General features: G+C 39.6%; 2 protein-coding genes across 3 annotated transcripts; one reads left to right on the plus strand and one right to left on the minus strand.

The window, feature by feature from the left end:
• Positions 1 to 508: 508 nt before the first annotated feature.
• On the minus strand, positions 509 to 11,139 carry LOC113096635 (splicing factor 3B subunit 2-like). Its single transcript, XM_026262022.1, has 22 exons — positions 10,985 to 11,139; positions 9,789 to 9,832; positions 9,647 to 9,703; positions 9,388 to 9,543; positions 8,498 to 8,548; positions 7,739 to 7,868; positions 7,076 to 7,179; positions 6,889 to 6,997; positions 5,980 to 6,080; positions 5,705 to 5,902; positions 5,414 to 5,536; positions 5,257 to 5,337; positions 4,751 to 4,978; positions 4,374 to 4,523; positions 4,210 to 4,299; positions 4,011 to 4,118; positions 3,819 to 3,926; positions 3,512 to 3,657; positions 3,328 to 3,429; positions 2,649 to 2,748; positions 1,720 to 1,914; positions 509 to 738 (listed from the first exon to the last, which is right to left on the minus strand). The coding sequence occupies exons 1-22, from the start codon at positions 11,088 to 11,090 to the stop codon at positions 667 to 669; spliced, it is 2,559 nt and encodes an 852-aa protein (XP_026117807.1). The 5' UTR covers positions 11,091 to 11,139; the 3' UTR covers positions 509 to 666.
• A 1,425-nt stretch (positions 11,140 to 12,564) lies between these two features.
• LOC113096694 (calpain-1 catalytic subunit-like) lies at positions 12,565 to 24,727 on the plus strand. Of its 2 annotated transcripts, none has more exons than XM_026262106.1 (22): positions 12,565 to 12,641; positions 14,628 to 15,071; positions 16,107 to 16,176; positions 16,639 to 16,757; positions 18,172 to 18,305; positions 18,373 to 18,541; positions 19,469 to 19,552; positions 19,757 to 19,842; positions 19,918 to 19,992; positions 20,203 to 20,363; positions 20,447 to 20,607; positions 20,722 to 20,733; positions 20,806 to 21,017; positions 21,663 to 21,702; positions 21,894 to 21,959; positions 22,024 to 22,081; positions 22,201 to 22,265; positions 22,348 to 22,416; positions 22,729 to 22,807; positions 22,889 to 23,005; positions 23,695 to 23,753; positions 23,941 to 24,727. In XM_026262106.1, the coding sequence occupies exons 2-22, from the start codon at positions 14,820 to 14,822 to the stop codon at positions 23,965 to 23,967; spliced, it is 2,115 nt and encodes a 704-aa protein (XP_026117891.1). In that variant the 5' UTR covers positions 12,565 to 12,641; positions 14,628 to 14,819; the 3' UTR covers positions 23,968 to 24,727. The 2 variants fall into 2 exon arrangements, with proteins under 2 accessions (XP_026117891.1, XP_026117892.1); XM_026262107.1 differs by having other exon boundaries at positions 12,584 to 12,641; positions 14,611 to 15,071.
• The last annotated feature ends 461 nt before the right edge of the window (positions 24,728 to 25,188 follow it).

Raw genomic sequence — 25,188 nt, forward strand, 5'->3', positions numbered from 1 at the left:
TTCACAATTTAGATGTTTAATTATGACTTCATGTCTCATAACTTAGATAATTATTATATTTTTTTAATTGTGATTTGTGAAAGAAACAGCATAACTTAATCATGAGATCACGAAACAGATGACGATGTGAGACGATGTTCAAACCCTTGAGATAAAGACGTCTGGAATGAGGCAAACTGGATCTTGCCCACGATGTGTTTGAGCTCATTCAGTCTGTGTGTTTGAGGGGAAATGAGTGTGTTGTTGTCTGAGAAGCCATGTTAGATTGCTCTGGACTCAGTTCAAGTGGAAGTGAAAGTGTTATTTAGGTCAAAACAGATCCCAGACATCAGGCGAGGGTCAGACTTCCTGACAGATCTCCCCCTGCTGGCCGGAGCGGACCACTGCAGACTCATTTACAGAAACACACCTACTCACCAAGAAATCAGGAGCAGGAATCCAAAAGAAGCTTTTCATAAACCAGCAAGACAGAAGGGGGTGAAATGTAAAGAAATAAAACACCAACATCTGTTTGTCATGGACTAGCATTTTATTTACAAAAACATCAAGCATAAATGAAAACCGTCGCTCTGTGTCATGAAGTACAAACACAAGGGCTTCTACACGACATCAGCAGGTTGAAGGAAGAAGAAATGAAAGAAATGAAGGAGGAGTCACACCGCAGGGCTAGAACTTGAACTCTTTGTATTTCTTGGCTCCAGAGCGTGAGTCCTGCGGCTGAGCCTTGCGCTTCTTTTGCTGCGAGAGAAGAAACATTTTAGGAAACGGGTTACAACATATATATATATATAAAAAAAAAAGACAAACACAGATGTACACAAAATACCAGAAGACCTTTAAATGGCTCTACTCAAAAAAACTTAATTATATTGCATTCCATTTAGTGCAGAAGATAATATGTTTTTAGATTTTACTGTTTAATATTATACATGTATTAGTATCTTCTCAACATTTATTAAAGCATCCACTGCAAAGCATTTCAAAAACATGCAGAGCTAATATTTACCTAAAATAAAATTTTGGAAAGATTTGAAAATATGGCATATAAAAAAAGCCTAATAAAATTAACAATGATTTTCATGGCAATTAAGCACTTTTAGCTTCAGTGTGAACACAAAAAATGAAGAAAAAAAAAGGTGTTTATGCATGTAAACACAAATTCATTAATATCTTTGTAATAAAAAAACATTATTATACAATTATTATAAAATTTTATTTATGAATTATAAGTTTCATTTATAAACTGTATATAATCAAATTGTGTATATATGCAAAAAATATTTATAATTAAAATAGGCAATATCTTAAATATAATAAGAAAATAATAAACTTAAATTAAAGAAAATAATAATAAATGTATAAAAGGATTTAAAAAAAAAAAGTATTTAAGTAAAATATAAGGTACATCATACCAGAACATTCATTCATTTAATTGTCTGATTTTATATCTACATTTTTTCATTCAGCAGACGCTTTTGTCTAAAGAGACTAATAAATGAAGAAGATCATAAGGAGTCTTTTTAAGCTGTTGGTCATTCAATAAGAACGATTCTGAACAAAGATGATGAGCTCATTATGCATTTCAATGATGTCAATGAAGAATACAAAATTCAAACGCAAATAAATTAACCCAATAGACATAACTTGTTGTTTTTGATTTTGCGTTGCAATATGAGCGAAGGGTTGATGACTGTCTGATGCGACTCCATCTGATCTCACCTTCTGTTTAGCAGCGTGCTCGGCCACCATGTCGCTGAAGTCCTCCTTCTCCACCTGCTGCTCTCTGACGTGCTCCTCGTACTTCTGCGTCATGGCCATGGGGTCCAGCTCCAGCTCCTCCGGCGCCAGGGCCACCTCCACCCCCTGAGAGTCTCCACCCAGCACCGAGACTCCACCCTTACGACTGGTCACCGTCTGCACGGACCACAGCACACAATCAGACGGAGCCAGCATGCACATGTGTTTTCATGACAGATTTAATCAAATATACATGAAGTAATGAAGACTCGCTAGCAGGTCAAGTAAAAATATTGTGCACCAATTTTAAAAAGTTCCTCTAGAGTTTTTAAATATTTCTAATTAAATAAGCTCATGCATATTGAATGGCTTTCCTGAGATAAATTTAATGTGAGGTGACACTGTTTACAAGCCGTTTCACTGACATCTTTCCGTGGCTGTAATAATGATTGAGTGATTGACCTCAGTCAGTATTTCAACCTCAGAAAGATGTCAGTCTTGTTTTTCAGCAAGCTGTTCTGTTTCTTTCAACACTTTTTAATGTTCATTCAGGTTTCTTTCATGCTGTAACTAGTAAAGCTGTGGAGATAGTTTGTTCATGTGCTAACTGAACTGAGGCATATATAGCGATTGGGTCGCGTCACATAAAAATCACCACCACATTTATTGTCTGTATTTTGTGGTTCGATTGATTTCTGGAGGACTTGGATAAATTTGGATTTATGAATTGATATTGATTCATTAATATCAAGATCAGTTCAAACTGATGCCTAATCAGCAAGATTTCAGATTTAAATGCATATGGCTGTTGAAGTGAAAGCGTGTATTCAGTTCTGTGTTTCTTTAGGGTTGCACCAAGAATTTATCGAAACCAAGCTGCTCTGAGAATGAGCTGTGACACACAGTCGTACCGTAGACATGTCGTAGATGTGTGTGGACGCCATCATAGCGGCTCCGACCGCCCCTGCCTTCCTCTCCGGCAGCACCGTGAACAGCTGAGGCGTCTCGTTTCTGAACACACACACACACACACACACACACCAGTTACACTAGCAGTGAGACGCTCTTATCTGAAGTGATGAGAGTTCACCAATCAGCATCTGAATATAACAGAGGTGTTTTTTCCTCTATACTCACACTATATCAGACTACATGTGACCCTGGAGCACCAAACATGAGAAGCACAGGGATATTTGTAGCAATAGCCAAAAATACACTGCATGGGTCAAAATTATACATTTTTATTTTATGCCCTAAATTATTAGGATATTAAGTAAAGCTCATTTTCCATGAAGATATTTTGTAAATTTACTACCGTAAATGTATTTCTGAACATTACTATGCATTGCTGAGAATTTATTTTGATGACTTTGTGATTTTCAAATAGTTGTATCTCCTATTCTAACAAACCATACATGAACAGCTTATTCAGCTTTATAGATGACGCATAAACCTCAATATAAAAAAAAAAAATTGTGGTTTTTCCCTGGGTTTGTGGTCCAGGGTCACATATAAACCTGATGTATCAAATATGGTAAGATTTTTCAAATTTAGAAAAGAAGAGCCCATCAGTCTGGCTCTGCGCCTCACCCGTCCATGGCCTCCTCGATCTTCTTCTTCCTGAGCTCGATGAGCTCTGGCGTCTCCATGCCGGCGGGAACGGAGGAGAAGCCGCCCGGAGTGATCAAGCCACTGTCAAACAACAAGAGAGAGGAGACATCTGTGAGCCGTCACGTCTCAAACACACACACACTCAACCAGAGACGAGCGGCACCTGTCTGCAGGAGTGAAGAAGCCCGTTTCATCTGGCTTCTCCTCGTCGCTCTCCTCCTCCTCCTCCTCTTCCTCAGACGACTCTTCATCAGACGCCTCCAGCTCGCCCCACGGGGTTCGGTCCACTTCCTCCTCCTCTGCTTTGGCCTGTCAGCATGATCAGGCAAACCAAACCACAGAATGGAAAGGGTGTCCTTCATATTGGTTTTGTTTTTTGTGAAAGCAATAAAGCACTTTATCCTCTCACAGGTCGAGGTGTCTCGTGTAAAGGGGTCTGTATGTTCAGGACATGACTGTAGTTCTCTCACCTGGAAGTCTATGGCGTTGGTGCCGAACACGTCTCCATACAGCGGTCTGCCCGTCTCGTCCACAGGAGGCTTACCCCAACCGCCCGCATGATACCCGAACGAACAGCCCTGAAACACACACACACACAATGTATGAAGTGTGAAGCTTTACATGACCTAACCAGGTCTACATCTGTGTCCTGTGTGTCTGACCTCAGGGATGGGGGCGTTGAGGCCGGGGATCTTCAGGTTTGGATACGAGGGTGGAGGACCGTATCTCTGCATGGCGATCAGCCACGGAGGAGGAACTTTGTGAGAGTTCTGCGGAGACCAATGCATTTAAAAACACAGCTAAAATCACACAGGAAGAATTAGAAATAAATGAGAGTTAGGCGCAGGATGCAGCACTCACGGGTCCGGTGGGCATCCCCAGAGCCACCCGCAGCTCAGCAGACAGATCGCCCGGCTTCTTCTCCTTCAGACGCGTCTCGAACTCTTTACCCTGACACAGAACAAGCAGAGCAGGGTTATTTGTGCTCCACAAGCTGATGGGATGATCAGGTGACGCAGGCGCACCTCGTAGTACAGGTCCCCGTGGATGGTGAGCTTGGGCTTGATCTGCCACTTGAAGAAGGCGTCGTGCAGCTTCTGGTAGTCGATGTCGATCTTCCCCATCTTGGGCCGAACCTTCTCTCTCATTTTGGTCTTCATGGTTTTGGCGTCTTCCTGCAGGGACACGGAGACGTGTGAGAAGCTGACTGCGGCGGGAAACACACCGTTACAGATTCACTGTATTATAAGCGTCACTCAAGCGCGGTCTCGTATGAAGACTGGCCTCAAGTCTGCATTTATTTAATCTAAAATACATTTCAGAAATCATTCGAATATACTGATTTGGCGCTCAAGACACATTTCTGGTCGTGCAGCTTCCTGTTTTGGCGGCGTGCCATCACCTTCTCCTGCAGGGCTTCTCTCATCTCCTGGATGCCGGTTCTCCTGATGAACTCGGGCAGCTCAAACGGGGGTTTCTCTATGCCCCTCTTGCCCTGCAGGTACTTCCTCTTGAAGCACCAGTGACGGGGCACAGGCACCGTGTTCCTGGCGGCCTTCAGGTGAACCAGCAGCTTGGGCTCCTGCGCCGTCACGTCGTGCATCTCCACCACGTCTGGACGCGCCACAAGCTGAGAGACAGAGGAGCACAAACACAATCATTCAGCTGTACCTGCCTCTAGCTCTGAAAATACCCAGCACTTCCACCGGGACGACTAAAGTGTGTGCTCCAGGGTCTATGTTAAGCCTATGTTTTGGGAATGATAGGCTTAACTAACAGACTCATCGATGACCTTGAACAGCTCCATTAAGGAGATATTTTAAAAGCACCTTTTCCTCTTTCATTTACTGTCCGTCTGAATCTAAACACTGAACTCTGAAGAAGAAACAGAAAAGTGTCATTTGTTACCTGTTTGAGTTCTGCCACCGTCAGCCGGTTCATCCTCCTCAGTTTCTTTTTGGACAGCTTGGGCATGTCCTTCTTGACTTCCTGTCACACAGGAAGTGGAGGGGTTAGACGGGAACATCATCAGGGCTGGAGGACTTTCACAAGGCCTGTAACTCACCTCGTCGCTGTCATCGCTGTCTTTCCTCTCCAGTTCAAACCCCTTCTTCTTGAAAGAAAGGATTTCGGGCTTCTCAGGCTTCTCTGGCTCCTTTTCCTTCTCCTTTTTCACATCATCTGTCAGCTGGGATAGAAAACCATCGAATGGCACATCCATCAAAACATGGGAGTTATTTTCAGTCTTTAAAACAAGCTTCATTCTTCTCATTTTCTCACACCAAACACAAACGGATCTTTCTGGACTCTTAGCGTTACACTACGTTCATCTCCATCATATTTCAGCTCCTCTGACCTTGAAGGTGTCAAAGATCCTCTTGAAGATGATGTAGTTAGGGTCGTAGATGGCGGGCTCCTCTGTCACGTACTCGATCTCCACCTCGCTCTCCTTGTCACGGCTCTCCTCTTTCTTCTCCTCCTCCTCCTGCTGCTGCTTCTCCTCCTGACGCTTCTTCTTGTTCTTCTTCTTCCTGTTCCTGCGCTTGCGGTTCTTCTAGAAGTTAACCAGGAGAAATTCAGTAAAAGTCTGCAGAACAGAATCACAAACGCTGGGGACGCGAGGAGACGTACATCTTTTTTAGAAAGGCCGCTCTGGTCGTCCTCATCGGAGTATCCCAGGGCGGAGGAACGGTTCAGGTCCATCTCACTGGCGTCTCCATCATCATACTCCTCTGTGGACCAAACAACACACAGAAATGAGTTCACACTGTGTAGATGTGTGCATGTCTTACAAAAGACAAGTCGTTTTTTACATTAACACAACAATGAGCAAGAGCGAGAATGATGGGAAAGATATTGTTAATTTATTTAATTTCTTTTAAAGAAATGAATACTTTTATTTGTCAAGGATGTATTAAATTGACCAAAAGTGACAGTAAATACAACAGTAATGTTACCAAAGTTTTCCGTTTCAAATCATATGGCTCTTTTGGAATTTCCATTTATTAACGAATCATAAAAAAACTACAAACTTTTTCAACTGGTATAATAATGAGAAATGTTTCTTGAGCATCAAATCAACATATAATGATTTCCGAAGGTTAGTGTGACATTGAACACTGGAGGAATGATACTGAAAATATGGCTTTGATCAGAGAAATTACATTTTTACATTACACTAGACAATAGTTATTTAAAATTGTAGTAATATTTCACAGTTTTCACTGTATTTTTGAAAGGACACGAAAGCTTTGAAGCTAGGATTTGCTGAATAAATTCTGAATAAACAGCGCAGAGGGTTCATTTAATGAATTACAGAAAGAGAAATGCAATATACATGCATAAAAAACACATAACTGAGCACAAGCTGTGCAAAATTAATTAAACAAAATAATTGCAAGCATTAACCTTCATTATGACTACATTAATTGTGGAGTCTCAAAAGTAAAAGCAGTGTTTCTCCAGCGGGTGATTAGACCTGATGTGCTCAAGTGCTCTCATCTCATCAGTATGACTGTTATGATGGAGGATGATAGTGACCTGTAGGAGCGATGCTGAGCTGCTCCTGCCTCATCTCCTTCAGCTGCAGGATCTTCTCCAGAGCCTGAGGGATCTTCGGCCCGATGCCCACCTCCTCAGCCTGCCACGGCTGCACACACACACACGTCAGGATCACTGAACAGAGGAGCTCATCTGATCATGCATCCAGCCTCTCAGGCTCTCATACCTCTCTGCCGTCTTCTCCCGGGGGAGGCGGGACTTTCTGTCGTTGATTGACAGGTTGGGGCATCAATGAAACCCCTGGAGGGGCGGGGCCACTCTGAGTCCCAACTATAGGAGGACAGAAATCATGTTAACTACAGGAAAATCAGCCTGATTAAAAACAGCCAGTCATTTTAAATTGATTCTAGTTAAAAGGCAAAACAGATTAGATGAAATGGGCAAAAAAAGAAACTAAAAGATACCAACCATAATCCTTCAGTTCACTGAACACATTAAGGAAAGCAAACTTTTTGTGTTATAAGATTCCTGAAATGTTATGTTAAAGTATGCAAATAAAGAATTATCTAATTAACTTTGCATTCGATTAAATATGCAAACATGCATCAAATATGTATAAAATAAAACTCAACAGATAAAGCCAGGTTCAAAATTCTTTTCACTTTGCAAAATACTTTTTTTATAGAGGGGGTTCTGTATTACAATTAAAATCTACAGGTGCAAAAACTGTGTTTTTAATTTTTTCTTTTCGCTATTCTGAAAACTCTTTATGAAAGGTTAATCAAAACTAACTGGTGCATGAAAAAAACATGTTAAAATAAAAGACATCCAGTCAGCGTGATTTGTTGTTAATGAAAGCATCACAGTGAATCCGTGTGTGAAGGCTGACCTCTGAGGGGTGGGATGGGGGGCAGGAGGTTGGGACGGGGTCCTAGTTCAGGACCTCTGGGGCCTGGGGCCGCCCCCTGTGGGAGTTTAGCAAGTTCCTGCTGCCTCTCGTGTTCCAGAAGCACAGCAGCCTGAGACGAGACAAACATCTGCTTCAGAAGAACTCAGACCAAACCAGAGAAGAAACGGCTGAAGATGAGGAGTGAAACGACAATACTAACAAACAATTTACATCACAGAATATGCAATGTCACATTTTTGTGGAAATTGTACAAAAAAAATAAAAAATATTAATGATTCTTCGATGAACAGAAAGTTAAAAAGCTAAGCATTTATTCAAAGTAAGAATCATTTGTAATATTATCAATGATTTTACTGTTACTTCTTATCAATTCAATGTGTGCTCCATAGATCCAAGATGGTTATTTGTTAGATTCACAGTTATATTGAAAATATATAACCAGTGGTGAAAGGTAAATCAGGTCGGCTCCACAGACTATGCAATTATTTATAGAGTATATGAGAAAAGATGAACAGAGATAAGATAGTAACAAAAGAAAGAAGCCTGGGACGTATACAATAGACTTAAACGTGAAATATTCAGAAGAACAGGTGTGTACTAGAAGAATGTCCACAGGTAAGTACAACAAGAAGTTAGAAAATAATTCACAATCATACAGCTGGAAATGTTTGTGCAGTATGACATAAATCCTTTGAAATTCAGCAGCTCTGTTAAGAACAGGAAGTAGTATTATCTCACCCGTTTCTGCTGCTCCAGGAGCTCCTGCTCATCCATCACTCGTGCTTCACCCTGAACACACACACAGTTATAAACAACTACTTAAACTGCTATCACTTTACCTTTATTAACAAAGCACAGGTAATAAGTGCAAAATCTAATTTGATATAGAAACTGTGTATATTCTACTGTTATTAAATGTCCCATTATTCTTCAAAAGCATCATACAGAACTGACGACAACTAGATAATAAAAGCAGCACTCTCTATGTGTGATTCAGTCGCAAACTGAAGAAAGGTTTGTTCTTCAAGGCACTCTGTGACTTTTCTTACTTCTTACGCGAGAAAAAGTTTAGATTTCTTTATAATTTGATATTCTATTAAGAAGTGTAAATGAATGAGTCAATAAGAGCTCCTCTGCTGCCATCTACTGGTTACACTGGTCACTGATGTCTGTTTTAACATTGCACATTATTAGTGTTTGTTTACCACAAAGCTTATTTAGGTCATTCCATTAAAAATAACATTTCATTTGAATCATTTTTAGAGCTTTAGCACTGGAAAAAGTTGAATTTCTCTCTCAAAAGGTTGTACAAACCCTGAAATTAATTCAACTACTGCCACAACAGCATGGTTACAGCATCACCACTTCTGCTGGTTTTCAATGCCAGCGCTGTTTGATCGGTTTATAACAGAAGTCTGTGCTGAATTCTAATGCGTGTGATGTAACAGTGTATCGAGATCAACACTGGCTCCTGAGTAAATCTGTTCTGAGCTTGGAGAAGGTTGTAGCGCGGTTTCATTAAGTTTGTTCTGTCAGATGTTTCTCAAATGCAGCGCTAATGACTCGCACTGACAGAAAAGAGGTCGTCATCGCAGTGCAATCTACACCCAGCTGTCTCTCCATCTCACCTGCGTGGCTCTGTCGTCGTGCTGCATCATGCCCGGCGGCTCTATGCCCATGTGGATGGGTGGAGGACCCCCCATCATGTTCATGGCCTGCATCATGTTCATTCCTGGAGGCAGAGGCATCGAGGGCATCGGGGGCAGCGGTGGCAGACCTGGCATCTGAGACACACAACACGCTCTGGTCTCAATACAGGAAATACAGCAGTGATACACGCCACTGCAAACACAACTAACAGAGAGAATACAGGAAACATGGCAGTACCGTAGTCATGCTCTTCTCATCTCCGGCCATGTTCGGCTTAGTTAAAATCATCCCAGACTGCAGAAGAAATAAACGTAATGTTCATAAAAGGAAATCCAAGTTAAGGGCAGATCTGCAGTGAAAAAACCTGAATATAACTGACCTGTGCATAAGATTTCAGTCGGTCTATGAGCTCCTCTCTGGGACCTGAAAACAAAGAAAGCATAAATGGATATAATAAACACCACTGGACTGAATTAAACACGTTTAATGTGTGCTGGAGTGTATAGAATCCACACAAACAAACAGCTGACGTTAATTACAGCCAAATGCGTTTTTACTACCCAAATAAATATAGATACACAGTCTCCCGTAAAACATTTACTTACAAGAGCATCTAAAAAAATGGTTTTGAATATCATGGCAAAGGTCTTTTTTTTTTTGTAATTTGGAGGATGTATTATTTGTTAATAATAATAAAACAAATAGAACAACAATTCTTATATTCTTAGATTCATTGAACACAAACTGAAATATTTAAAGAGTGTTTATTTTATTCTGATGGTTATGATTTACAGCTCATGAAAATAAATTTAGCATCTCAAAAAAATGAGAATATTCCACTTTGAGCTTGATTATTAATACGGAGTACCTCTTGGGCCAGTTTTGGACATGCAACCACAATTATGGGAAAGACTAGTGACTTGACAGTTGTCCAGAAGACAATCATCGACACCTTCCACAAGGAGCGTAAGACACAGAAGGTCATTACTGAAAGGGCTGCTGTTCACAGAGTGCTGTATCAAAAGATATTCATAGAAAGTTGACTGGAAGGAAAAGGTGCACAAGCAACATGGATGACTGCAGCCTTGGGAAGATTGTCAGGAAAAGCCGATTCAACAGTGCCAAAAACACTTCATAGTGGTTTGCTGAACACGATATCACTGTGCTTGATTGGCCAGCCAACTCACCTGACCTGAACCTCACAGAGAATCTATGGGGTATTGTGAAGAGGCAAAAAATACAGAGGAGCTGAAGAACGCAATCAAAGAAACATGGGCTTCAATAACAGCATTGACTCAGCAGCGTCACAAGCTGATCACATCAATGCAAGTTTGTGTGCAATGAATCTAGAATATATACGTTTTTTTTTTTTATTAAATTAGAAAACATAATGAACTTTTCCAATACATTCTTTTTTGTTTAAGATGCACCTGAATGAAGCAGGCGAAGTTCAGTGCACTTAAGGCCTGAGCAGCAGACGGGAGCTTAAAAGGCTAAGAGGCTAATGCTAGCTAACGAAAGAAAAACCGAGACAAACTCCGCCACAACGACCGCAGTAAAACGTTTTCAACTCACCCATATTAGGTGCTCCAAACTCGGCCAGTTTGGACTGCAGCTCGCCGTGAGTCCATGTGTTAAAGTCTAGATTTGAATCAGCGCCCGGTGGCCCGTCGCTAGCCATGATGAACCTCTGCGAAACAAACGGCAACGCTTTCCGGCGCAAGGGATCACGGGAAAGACGCAGTTCTTCTTCTTCTGGTGTTTGAAAGACGCGGTTTCTCATGGGATTTGTTGTTCATTACGTTTCGCAGCTTGATTTGACGTTTTAGTATTTTATTGTGTGTTTATCATTTGTAATTATTTTTTAAAACATGGGTAGATGTTTTTATCATATATTTTATTTCAGTTTTAACTTTATTTTAAGTTACATCAAGTTAAACTGATTGAAACTGAACCCCCCCCCCCCCCGGAAATTTAGGAATAGGCCTACCATCAAAATGGAAATGGAAAATGAAAACATTTCTTCGTTTGCCCACAGTAATTAAATATGATGGTGTTGTTTAACACAGACACATCCAAAATGGTTGATACATTTAACAGACATTTAGTTAATGCTGGGTATGCCTACGAGAATAGTTCAGGTACTTCTTGTTCTCCAGTCATCTTTTGTGCATTCATTCACCTGCCTTATATGTCCCTCCTCCTTCTCTTTCAGTCGATACAAGACACCGATGTACTTGGGGAACTGCTCAACCTGGATATTCATAAATCTGCTGGATTGGATGAATTAGTTCATTTATATCCCATACTGTGGCTGTACTTTTTAATATTTATGTTAATGATATTGCACTTGCCGCAGGTGATTCTCTGCACATGCATTTATATGCTGATGATACTATCATTTATACATTTAGTTTTTCCTTTACGACTGCGTTATCTTTATTGCAGGCCAGTTTTACGTGCATCCAACGTGCTTTCTTTAGTCTTCATTTATTTTTAAATACAAATAAAATAAAAATGTATGCTTTTTAACAGAAATCCACCACATGTTGAATATCTGTCTAAGATTTTCTCATCGCATGGCTCTGAGATTGATTATGTTGAATGCTACAAATATCTTGGTATCTGTCTTGATGGCAAATTGTCATTTGAAACTCACATAAATCTACTGCTTAAATTTTTATTACAGCATTTCTAAAGTCAGTACCTCCTCTGGTCTTGGCTCTTTTCAGTTTTCAGACTTAAAAGCTTAGTTCATTTATTTCACTCTCTTCCTTTAAAATAATATATATAAACATAAAAGATAAGTGTCAGGCAGGGAATTCTGGCAGTGTCAATTCATGTTTTTTGACTGTAAATTAGGCTATACAATGACTTTCTTTTCACTTCCAAAAAGTGTTATTTTAATAGTATTTTACTGTAAAATTACATTAAATGTAGTCTTATCACAGTTATTCACAGTATATAGTATGGAAACTTACTGATAACCAATTAATAGGTTTTTACTGTAGCATTTGTAGTCTTTTACTGTTCGAATCACAATAATTTTTACAGTGTAGCGTTTTAGTTTTGTTGCGTCGCGTCGAACGCGTAAACGCGCTCTTTGATTGACCGACTGGATGCGACGTCACGCGCTAATCCGCTACAGCGAGAGCGTCGCATTTATCAAGCGTTGCGCAGCCGCGCGCTGGATCTGCTGGGCGTTTGTGCTGATGGCGAGGTGAAATCAGGGGTAAGACGTTAAACTTCAGGAACTCCAGAAGTTCTGAGGATTTATTCATATTTGTTCATGCACTGTCTGCAGATAAATCCTGTCTGTATCCGTGCGAACGACTCTTTCACTTTTATAGTTTTACACCTGTGTTACTGACAACAGTTTTGTTTTCCGTGAACGTTGCGTTATAAAATATCAGCCAGTACTTCTAACATCTTTTTGAGTTTAAAACATCAAAAGGTGTGTGAACTTCATTTCCTTGTTTTGCAGTTTCTTAAGTTTTTCTTTAAAACTGACTGTTATGAGCTCTAATATTGTTTGCATGCATGCATTGCTGTTAAACTGCTAAATCATCCTTTATCATGGTCCATGTGTGTGAATGCGTGAAGTTGAATCACTTTAAATTTTTTTTTTTTTTTTTTTTTTTACAATCCGACCGAATTTACATGGATTTCTTCATAACTTTTGATGAGTTTGAAACTGAATGAATGCATGCATGCATGGTTATTAAAGCATATACACATGGTCTGCTGTTGTAATCAGTCTGGGTTTATTGAAAGTAACAGGAAGTGATGAAAGCAAGAGCTGTTTGTTTGCCCATATATAACCTTATTATTTCTGATCTAAAATCCACACCCAGGCCGCATGGTGCTTGTGTTTTAATAACGTTATTGGAGAAACTTGCAGTGTTATTTAATCTTTTAGATGCCACAGACCCCCAAATAAAATCATGCTTGTGTGAGGGGCTCCATCCTAGAATTAAAAAAGCATCTGAATAGTAAGAAAGAGAAGAGAGAAAGTCTTAAGAGAACTATGAAACTGATGTTCACATCCCCATTAGAGACAATTTTAATATTTAGTTTAGTATTTTTACAAGCTTTTGTTTAATAACTTCAGGCCTGAGTGACTTCATCACCAGAAACGGATGATATCATGAGTATTTCATGAGGGTGGATTCGTGGGGTTAATGAAAGCATGAAGCACATTTGCAGTTTAATACAGTCTTGGCAGCGCTCCTTCAGTTTTCCACTGATCTCACGCACCACATCAGAATTTCTCTCTTCTGTTTGGATGACACTCGTGTCAGTGTGTTCACAACCACTGCAGTTCATTTAACTATAACTAAAGACACCAGTAAGATGAAGCGACAGCATTTACCACATGCAGTTTAGAATTAAATCAGGTTTTAGTGAGCTTCAGCGTTAAACCTGAACAAGGGCACAGACTCTGCTAATATTTGTTTATGGCTTAACAAACGAAGATAGCATGAATCTGAACGGTGAGTACGCAGCACTTCAAGATTACAGTACTGTGAGAATGAAGAGGAGGGGGAAGGTACATTAAACGCGTTTAAAGAGATAAAGGGAGGGAAAGGAAGGCCATTGTTCACTGCATTGCAAGATGTAGATGAGTGTGTTTCTTCATCAGATTTGGAGAAATGTAGCATCGCATCACTTGCTCATTGGATCCTCTGCAGTGAATGGGTGCCGTCAGAATGAGTCTAAACAGCTGTTAAAAACAATAATCCACTCCACTCCAGTCAGTTAATGTCTTGAGAAGACAAAAACTGTATGTTTGTAAGATTGAAGTCCTGACTTTCTAGGTTGGAAACACGTCAAGTAAAAAATGAGGCTGGAAAAGAACTTATATTGAACATGTTATAATTGTATTTGTATGTTCACTGTATTATTTAGTTTGTGTGATTTCGTGCCCTACTGATGAAGAATAGTGATGAAACTTGCCAGAAAATATAACAGATTATGTTGATTTATCATAAAACAGAACTACATTTCCCATCATCTTCTGTGACAAGCCAGAAATATAAACTGCTCATACCAAATACCAAACTAAACATAACTAAAGAAAAACCGTTGCTCTTTTTTTGTTGTTGCATTAGTGCCAGTGTTCTTCTTGTATGTTTTTTTTTTTTCAGACAAAAAAAAAAAAAAAGCTAAAAAGTTTTTATAATATTATAATTCTTTTGAAGACCCTTCTCTTTTCCAGGACTTGATTGACACTGATTGAATAAATGAAACCCAACATCATCTTCCCCACTGATTCAAGATCAACGTATTTCATCTAGTCCTCATTTCCTTGGTTGTGATTGGCTCGTCTCCTCCCCTTCCTCCGTTCTCATTGGCTGTCTGAGATTACGTCCTGTGTTAGTCTGCCAGTCACAGTAAAGCAAGCGAGAACATGGAGCCCATTTACGCCACAGGAATGGCAGCAAAGCTGAGGAGTCAGTGGGACCGGGGCGCAGGTTTGGGACAGAACCACAACGCTGTGAAGTACTTGGGCCAGGATTACGGCTCGCTCAGGGCCCAATGCCAAAAGACCAGGACCCTGTTTGAGGACCCTCTGTTCCCAGCCAGCACCTCTTCTCTGGGATTAGATGAGTTGGGTTCAGAATCCTACAAGATGTATGGTGTGCGGTGGATGAGACCGACGGTGAGCTGACCGCGAGGGTCGAGGCGGTCAGATGCGTGGTCTTGAATCTGTTTACTATATACTACTTTTTTTTTTTATACTTGTTACTTCCTGTTACGTCTCTTCCAATTGCCTTATTTTAAAGGAATAGTTTACCCCAAAATGAAAATGTACTCACTGTCAAATCATCTGTCAAGTTTGTTTCTACATCAGAATTGGAGAAATGTAGCATTAAACCAGCGGATGCTCTGCAGTGAATGGGTGCCGTCAGAATGAGAGTCCAAACAGCTGAGAAAAACATCACAATAATCCACAGCACTCCAGTCCATCAGTTAATGTCTTGTGAAGCCAAAAGCAGTGTGTTTGTAAGAAACAAATCCATTATTATGTTTTAACTTCAAACCATTGCATCCAAAATAAGAGTCCATCATTTATAATAATGGTGAAAAAGTAAATCTCGTCTGAATTAGGAGAGAAGTCTGCACAGATCAAGCACCTTTTACAAGTCAGAACAGCAGTCTGTGGGTGTATTTTGTTGTGAGAGACGACAGAGGATGTACTTTTCCACTGGTGGAAGCGTTATGGATTATAGATGTTTTGGCCAGAAACAAACGGTTTGTAGTTCATGTCTTGATGGATTTGTTTCTTACAAACACTGAATTTTTTTACTTCAAGACATTAACTGATGTACTGGAGCGGTGTGGATTATTGAGATATTTTATCAGCTGTTCAGACTCTCATTCTGACGGCACCCATTCACTGCAGAGCATCCACTCGTTCTGATTTTTGGGTGAACAATTCTTTTAATCACGCTTCACTTGTTCATTGCTTTCTTCATGCTCTTTACACGTCTGATCATTTGAGTGCACTTCAGGATGTGACGGGTCACCTCTACAGTCGACTTCCCGCAGGATTTCATGTCTTCTAGTCAGTTCATCAGTGCATGGTTTTACATGAGCACATCATGTGCCTGTTGCCTTGGGATGCTCCAGAGCTGAAATGATTCGTCAGGATAAATGTTAAATCTAATCTAGCATCACCTGTGTGTGTTTTCAGGAGATTTGTGAGTGTCCTCAGTTCATCATCGATGGAGCAACTCGTACTGACATCTGTCAGGGAGCTCTGGGTGAGTCTGTCTTCATCGTCTAGAGACCAGGAGTCTTTCACCACACTGCAACCTCCACCAGATGTTCATTTACTACACCTAACACTCACTACAGTACTTTTTTATTTGATGCAAGCTCAAAAAGAGCTTCTTCACTGCCAATTTTAATCAGTTAAATGTGAATTCCCTCAAAAATGTAATTTAGTTTTAAACGGTAGAGTGCATTTAAATGAATTCATAAGGAATATTTAAACATCTTCCAATAGCAGATGTACTGTTTGTGGCTATTATTTTATCAGCAACTCTAAATACAGAGAGGAATGATGGATAGGCGTTTAATACACTTCACTATTTAACATTTACAATTACTGAAATAAAACCGCAGCAACAACTAGAAACTCAATCTCTCATCGTGGGCCGCATTATATTGAGATAATGTTTTCAGCGACAGATTCTTATGATTATTTGTTGGTCTGCCCTCAGGGGACTGCTGGTTGCTGGCGGCCATCGCGTCTCTGACTCTAAACGATGAGCTCCTGCACCGCGTGGTCCCACACGGACAGAGCTTCGACGCCGGATACACTGGGATATTTCACTTTCAGGTACATCAGTGTGACCAGGGCTACAACATTAGCTCAGATCTAGGGTCTAGAGTATACTTCTGTACTGCACTTTTACTATTTAAGCTTTCAAAAGAGGTTTTTGCATTTTTGTTTCAACCTTTCAGCAAACAGTTCCAGAAGGAATCAGTTTATTGTTAGTTTAATGTAAAAGCTAAAGAACCTTGGAAAGATTCCATGGATGGAAAAGGTTCTTAAAGGGGTCACATGATGTTTTTTTTTTTTTTTTTAAAGATCATTATTTAGTGTGTTTCGTGTAACAGAATATGTTGACATGCTTTAATGTTCAAAAAACGCATTATTTTTCATATGTCTTAAATAATGAAGACGCTGTTCCTTGGGAAATCGGTTGTGTGTGTGTGTGTCAGTAGTGTATTAGTGTGATCTTTTTTTTTTTTTTTTTTTTTTTTTTTATCTCTGGGGTGCTCACTGTTGTTCAAATAACCTCAGTGAAGTGAGGATTGTGAGTAATGAAGTCACACAGCATGCTGACATTGCGGCAAATGACAACACAATATAAAATCCATCTTATTTGGGAAATGCCATGGCACTGAATAGAAACATTCATGCAACTTAGTATTTCCAGATTATTTAATATGTTTGTACTGTGGTGCATGTCTGAAACACTTCTGTGCAGAACCCTGAACTGCTAAATATGTCAAACAGCTGTTGGCTCATCTGGGACTCATTTAGATTAAATTAAGAGAGAGAGAGAGAGAGCATCACAGACAGAAGAAGGCTACAGTGTGTTTGAAACCATTAAGGAGTGAATCTCACGTCAGGGTAATTTTCAACTCCAAAATCATAAAGAAATTGTTTTGTATAAAGACAATTAATGCTGTTTTATGACCATTTAGATGTTTTACATTGTGTTTTCATGACAACTAATAGCATTTTTATAACTTATAATTATTAAATATCAAAAGCAAAGAAAGTATATTGTTGTAAGACTGACAATATATTTTGTTACAGTAGTAATATATAATATTCTTCATGCAAAATTTACACTTATACATAAATTTGTACAACATTTATTTCCTATAATATCCTATTATAGAATTCAATAATAATTAGAATTGGCTTTCATCTTTATATTTTTAGTTTTTAATTCAATATTAGTTTAGACATTTTATATACTTTTATGTGCATGTTTAGTTATAGTTTTAGTTAATTTATTCAGTCGTATGGTTTATAAACCCAGGAAGCTTTATACCACGAATGCAGCAAAACATGCAGTGCATTCTGCCTGTAGTTAATGTTTTATTTGTGCATGTTATCGTTCATGTGCAGCCTCCCTGTGGGTTTGTGATGTATTTTAGTAGGCCAACCCAGAAGTCACTGCAGCATAACTTACTGCTGGAAATGAGTGTATGAAACCGAGCCCCTCTCTGTGTAGTTCTGGCAGTTCGGCGGGTGGGTGGAGGTGGTGATTGACGACCGGTTGCCCGTGAAGGACGGGAAGCTGTTGTTCGTTCACTCGGCCGAGGGAGGAGAGTTCTGGAGCGCTCTGCTGGAGAAGGCCTACGCCAAGTACGATCATCTGTACCTGTCAATCAAATACTAGTCATCTGCTTCTATTTAGTGTATTGTTCTTCAGGTTGAACGGCTGTTACGAGGCTCTGTCGGGCGGCAGCACGTGTGAGGGCTTTGAGGATTTCACAGGAGGAGTCTCAGAGGTGTACGAGTTAAAGAAAGCTCCCGCTGACCTCTTCAGCATCATCGGCCGAGCCATCGAGAGAGGATCGCTGCTGGGCTGCTCCATAGATGTGAGTCGCTTTTAACACCGCTGCAAAAACTGCTGATGTTTAAAAATAGGTTAGTTAACCCTTAACCTTTTTAATGATGACGCCTGCAAACCTGAACTTCAGTGCTAAACTTGTTCTTAGGTTTCACTAGAATGAACAGACAACCAATCAGAAAGAGCCTAATTAAATATTCATGAGCATGTACAGTCGCAGAGACTTTAATGGGCTTTATTTAGTTTGTGGGAAATGGTCAGTTTTGTGCAGTAATGATAAACACTTTCTTTTTAAAATTACATGGTCAAATGGTTAACAGATCACATGTATAGCATTTGTCCAATCAGTGTTATACGCAAATTAATAATAAAAAAATGAATAAAAATAAACTAAATGCCTACAAATGATGATTAATTTCTAACTCATGGTTTGGAATGATGTTTGAAAACCTTTGAATGTATTTTTGTAGTCAAAGATTAGAAAATTTTTACAAACAAGCAAATATTGTAAGGATCAGTGATTTTTTTTTAAAGTTAAATTTTTTTAATGTATATTTTTAATTACCTTTTTATGTTATTTTTTTTTTTAAGTTTAATTTAGAATCTTTGTTTATGTGCTTCTGTCATTTTTACTTTTATATTTTACCTTTCTATGTATTTTTGTTCAGTTTTAGTTCATTTAGTTTATTTAGGTGCAAAGGCATCAAATGTTTTCTTTTTCTGTTTATTTCAAAGTTAGGTTTTCATCTAATATTATATTTTTATTTAAGCTTTATTTAAATTGTCAAAGATGACGAAGATGCCATTTTTATTAGATTTAAAAATATATATTTCTAGTTGGCTTTTATTTTTTATATGATTCTTTTGCTCATCATATTAGATATTAAACATCCTGTATTGTTGATAGTGATCAGTATCAGTGTCTGAGTGCATTACACGTCTTCTTGTCCTCAAGATCTCCAGTGAGTTTGACATGGAGGCGGTGACCTTCAAGAAGCTGGTCAAAGGTCACGCGTACTCAGTGACCGGAGCAGAAGAGGTGAGCCAGACACCTGAACACAGAGACATGGTAAAATAATTACTATACATGTGTTTCTGTGAAAGTCCCCAGGGAATGCATGAATGCATAAAGGGACTTGAAATCTCAACAGATGTTTCTGGTCTTGTGCATTTTTGATCAATGCATGTTATTCCAGAGGGTAAATGACTTCTTAAACAGTAATCTGAATGATGTGTGTGTCAGGTGTTGTACAGAGGGATCAGGACTAAACTGGTGCGCATCAGGAACCCGTGGGGTGAGGTGGAGTGGACGGGAGCCTGGAGTGACCAGTGAGAGACACACCATTGATGCTTCGTTCACACTGTGTTTGACTGAGATGTGACCGATCTGATGTGTGTGTTCAGCTCTCAGGAATGGGAGCGCATAGACGGCACGACACGGGGCAGATTACATAACCGCAGCGAGGACGGAGAGTTCTGGTGAGTGGATCAGAGACCATCAGTTTCTAGTGGAAAAACTCCCCACAACTCTTTAGCAACAGCACAGTAACACCCAAGAAAGTCAAAACCCTAGAAACCACACTGAACGACAGAGGAAAGACCTATAAATGCCAGGTTAACACTTTAGCAAGCTTTCGATTCACCGGATCCGCTCCGGTGTGTCCCCCGGTCTCTCTCTCTCTCTGTCAGGATGTCGTTCATAGATTTCCTGCATGAGTTCAGTCGGTTGGAGATCTGTAACCTGACGGCCGACGCCATCGCTGCGAGTCATCTGAAGAAGTGGAGCACGTCGCTGTATCACGGCGAGTGGAGGAGAGGAAGCACGGCTGGCGGATGCAGGAACTTCCCAGGTACAGCGGCTCCAGGGGCCGGGGGAAGACAGGTCAGTGACCAGGACACATCCTCATCTGCCGTCTGTTTCTGTGAACCACAGCCACGTTCTGGATCAACCCTCAGTTCAAGGTGACCCTCAAACACCCAGACTGTCCCGGCCAGTCGGCGTGCAGCTTCCTGGTGGCGCTGATGCAGAAGGACCGCAGGAAGAAGCGGAGAGAAGGACAGGACATGGAGACCATCGGATTCGCCATTTATGAGGTCAGAGAGAAGGTCGCTTTCACTTGGCTGAAGTTTGTGTTCATGTGGTTTTGACTCTTTGTTTGATTTATTCTTTTCTGATTGTTTTTTTTTTTTTCCCCTTTATTTTTACAGGTGCCAAGAGAGGTATGATTTTAATATGCATGTTACTGATGAATGATGTTCGTCTGAGTTAACTCTGTGTGTGTTTGTGCTCAGTTCGTGGGTAAGTCCGGTGTTCATCTGAAGCAGGATTTCTTCCTGACTCACGCGTCCAGCGCTCGCTCCGAGCTCTTCATTAACCTGCGCGAGGTGAGCTCACGCTTCCAGCTGCCTGCCGGCGAGTACATCATCGTACCCTCCACATACGAGCCGCAGAAAGAGGCCGACTTCGTGCTCAGAGTGTTCTCGGAGAAACCCGCCAACTCCGAGTAAGTCCTGCGTGCACCTACTGATCCAGGGTCCAAGTTAACAGGAGGTCATGAAGACTTTTCAGTAACTATGTACATGGATTATGCACCATTTCCTATAATTTTATCCTATTTTCATATTGTGTTATTTAGCTGTTTTAACTGTTGGATATATGCAACAAACAGCGTAGCTCATACTGCCGCTCAAAGCATCAAATATTAAAAAATCTTTTTTTTAAATATTGCATTGCATATGTTTTGTTTTTTAGGCCTTAAAAAGTAAAAATGTGTTCATTTCTGGAATTGCAAAAAACCCCCAGAACAAACCAAATAGGAAACGCATTACAAGTAAACTCTTAACCTGTGCTTGTCTATTTTTTTTTTATTTTTTTTTAAATATCCCCCCAAAAGGCAATTGCTCTTACATTGCAATTTAAACCAATATTTTGCAATTATTCTGATGTAATGCTCTAGTTTTAATTTTTTTTCATTATGTACTCACTCAAGATTTTATAATTAAAAAATGCTGAGCATTAATTTTTTTACCTTCCTAATTAAATCCTGCCGCTCGTTGTAATGCTGAAAAACTCTGAGAGCAGTCTGTTCATCCAGTGAAGAAAAAACTAGTTCACTGGCTGATATTAGTCTTCTTTCTTTACCCTTCAGAGAAATGGATGATAAAGTCACGGCTGATATTCCTGAAGAGGTGAGAGGATCGCATCAACACACTACACGCTCCTGTCTATTAGCAATAACATAAGAGTGATTGCACTATATAATAACTACAGTATATTCCCAGTGAAGGATCGATATTAGGCACAACACACAGCAATATTCACTGCTAAAACATTTCCTGTTGTAAAATGAGTCTCTCTCTCTGTCTCTTACTCACTTCAGCAACGTCTGGACGAGAGTCATATTGACGCCGGGTTTAAGAGTCTCTTCCTACAGCTGGCCGGAGAGGTGAGAGACTCCTTAAATATTACCATGCATGTGTGCATGAGTCACCTGTGCATTTGTTTTCTAGGACATGGAGATCAGCACAACGGAGCTGCAGACCATCCTGAACCGAATCATCAGCAAACGTGAGATTTACGTTACTCTGTATGCTATACATGTTTCTGTAGAAGCCAAGAGTCTGTGGTCTCGTTCTCGCTATGCATTCACATCATTATTGATTCTGAAATCTGGTCTTTATTCACAGATAAAGATCTGAAGACGGATGGGTTTTGTAAGGAGTCGTGCCGCAGCATGGTCAACCTCATGGACGTATCCTTCACACACACTGACACCGCAGTCTCTCGCTGTGTTTCTGTCGGTCTCGCTCGGATTGTCCTTGACAGGTTTGCAGACGGACGGCAACGGGAAGCTGGGACTCGTGGAGTTTCACGTGCTGTGGGAAAAGATCAAACACTACCTGGTGAAACGATCTGATATTATTTTATATTCATGTATTTTTAAAGGTAGTCTTTAGCGAGTGCTCTTATGATTGGTTAGTGTGGGCTGGTCCACACAGCTGCTCATTAAACATGCAAACAGGCCGGCCAATCACAAGAAAGCTCATTTACATACAAGAACTGAAGCAGCAACATGTTTCAATATAAGAGTCAGCAAGAAGATACAAAGTGCTCATACACAACCATGCTAAAATCATAATCATAGCATGCTTTTAAATTCCAGTTGCTGACTTTTAAGTGTCTTTGCACCTTTCTGTCCTCTCATATGTTCACAGCAAATCTTCAGAGAGCATGACGTGGATAAGTCTGGCACTATGAGCTCTTATGAGATGAGAAAAGCTCTGGACGCAGCAGGTTCACTCCACTAAACGCTCTTTTTGAGTCTGTTCTGCTCCTGTCTGTGCCCTGACTCTCTCTGTTTCTCTCTCTGTCCAGGTTTTAAGCTGAACAATCAATTATTCCAGCTGATCATCCTTCGGTACTCGGAGGAAGATCTGTGTGTGGATTTCGACAACTTTGTCACCTGTTTAGTGCGACTGGAGACCATGTTCAGTGAGTCCACATGTCAAGGCCAAACAAATGGGGTTTTGGGGTCTAAAATCTTAAGTGTACTATTGTATTATTCAGTATTGAGCAAACATAATTAAGGATTTATGTAAAAAATGCATACACCGCTGTTAAAAAGTAAAAGAAAAAAAGGCTATTTATTGAGCCAAAGACACATTACAATCAATTAAAAGTGACATCATGAAGACTTATAAAGACTTATAAAGGTATGAAAGAAAAAAAAAGTCATGGTTTCACAAAAATATGAAGCAACACATCTGTTTTAACATTGATGATAATCAGAAATGTGTCTTGAGCAAGAAAGCAGAATATTAGACTGATTTCTGAAGGATCATGTGACCCTGAAGACTGGAGGAATGATGCTGAAAATACAGCTTTGCATCATAGAAATAAATTACACTTTAATATATATTCACATAGAAAATAGTTATGGTAAATAGTAAAAATATTTAATAATATTATATATTTTTTATGTATTTTTCTTGATTGTATTTATCTGTCAAAAACATTTTGGATCTTCCTGGCTCCTAACCTTTGAACTGTAGTGTATAGAGAATTTGTGTAATTAAGTGTTCTGCTGTTATTGATAACAAAGTTGGACGTGGATCTATTTTCTCATGAGTATGGTCATAAATAAACTATCAGAGCAATCTGAGACGTTTGTGTTTTTATAGAGACCTTCAAGACGCTGGACACAGACGCTGATGGATTCATATCGCTCACCTTCTTTCAGGTTTGACTTGCATGAACATTTCAACACATGCAAACACACAGAGCCAAAGCATGTAGAGAGCGTGTATGAGCCTGTTTGAGATCTCTGAGTGTGTGAATAACATGTCTTTGCAGTGTCAAGCAGTCACATTCTTCCACGAACGATGCTTCTGGTTTAATACGGTCTCTTTTCTCTCTCTGTTTGGCAGTGGATCTCTCTGACCATGTTTGTCTGAAGTGGACAGGTTTTCTCCGTTTGTCTGAACTGAGACAGTCTTGGCTTCAGCAGTCCTGCCATCTGAAGAGTGCCTTCATTTTTACACTTCTGTAATGTATTCCTGAGGGTTAAACAGCCTTGATAAAGCAACCCTGTTTACACTGTGCCAAACGCATCTCTAAAGCCAAGAGAAAACCATTTGCAGTACGCCTTAGCATTTCTGGATCAAGCTGCATGTAAACTCGTTTACACTTTCTGTGCCTGTTTCAATCATTCTTTATTTTGTTCCTTCAATATTTCATGTTCATGAGCTGTGTCTCTTTCAGTGAATGTCTTATTTGAATGTTGTAGGAATAAGGAACGCTGTATTAGAAGAGCATGTAGATCGAACCCAGCTTGACTTAATGCATGTGATTTGGGTCGGACTGAATCTCATGCATGCAGCTGTTTTATGAGACCAACTTTTTAAGATGAACTGAAAAACTTTAGGATCTTTTAACAAATTCATAAAAATCCCATGCATTCCTTTAGTTCTGTTTGCATGAGCAATGCAAAGCATCCATTCAGTAAAATTTGGACAGGAGCAACAGAACTGGGAACAGACTCAATCATATTTTCATACGCAGAACCAAGAGATTTGACAAGATGGCACTTTTCTTTAAAAGTAATTATGTATATGTAAAGGATGTTATATATTTTCTCAATCCCAAGCAGAAAGCTTTACAAGATGTTTGATTAATTTGTGTGGGTTTTAAATGAAAATAAATTTCAATAAAGTACAATGTTTTTGGTATTCAAGGTCTTGTCAATGTGCATTTTTCCTTCTTGGTAAACAAATACCTGTAATGATGATGTAAGAATATTGTAATAGTGATTATTGTATGCACTCATGCATGTAGCTTTAAAATATCATAAATTTAGAGATTAGATTGAATATTTGAAATTAAAAATTAGCTGGCACTGCTTGGTTAACTACTTAATAGTAAAAAGGCTCAAACGAAATTATGAAAAGTTGAAACATTGAAAGTCAACAACTAAAACGCAATACAAATCAACTTCTATTTTAATCTAATCAACTAGTGATCTAAGATTTTGTTTAAATGTAATTTTTTTTATAAGAAATACACAGTGTAAAAAACAAACTTAATATGATTTAACTTTATTTACAAATACTAACACCGATGTGTTAACTAACTACAAATAAAAGTGTAACGTTTCTGAAAGTCTTGTTTAATGCCTG

The sequence above is a fragment of the Carassius auratus genome, unplaced genomic scaffold (genome assembly GCF_003368295.1).
Source record: "Carassius auratus strain Wakin unplaced genomic scaffold, ASM336829v1 scaf_tig00216014, whole genome shotgun sequence".
In the NCBI taxonomy this organism is placed as follows: Eukaryota; Metazoa; Chordata; class Actinopteri; order Cypriniformes; family Cyprinidae; genus Carassius; species Carassius auratus.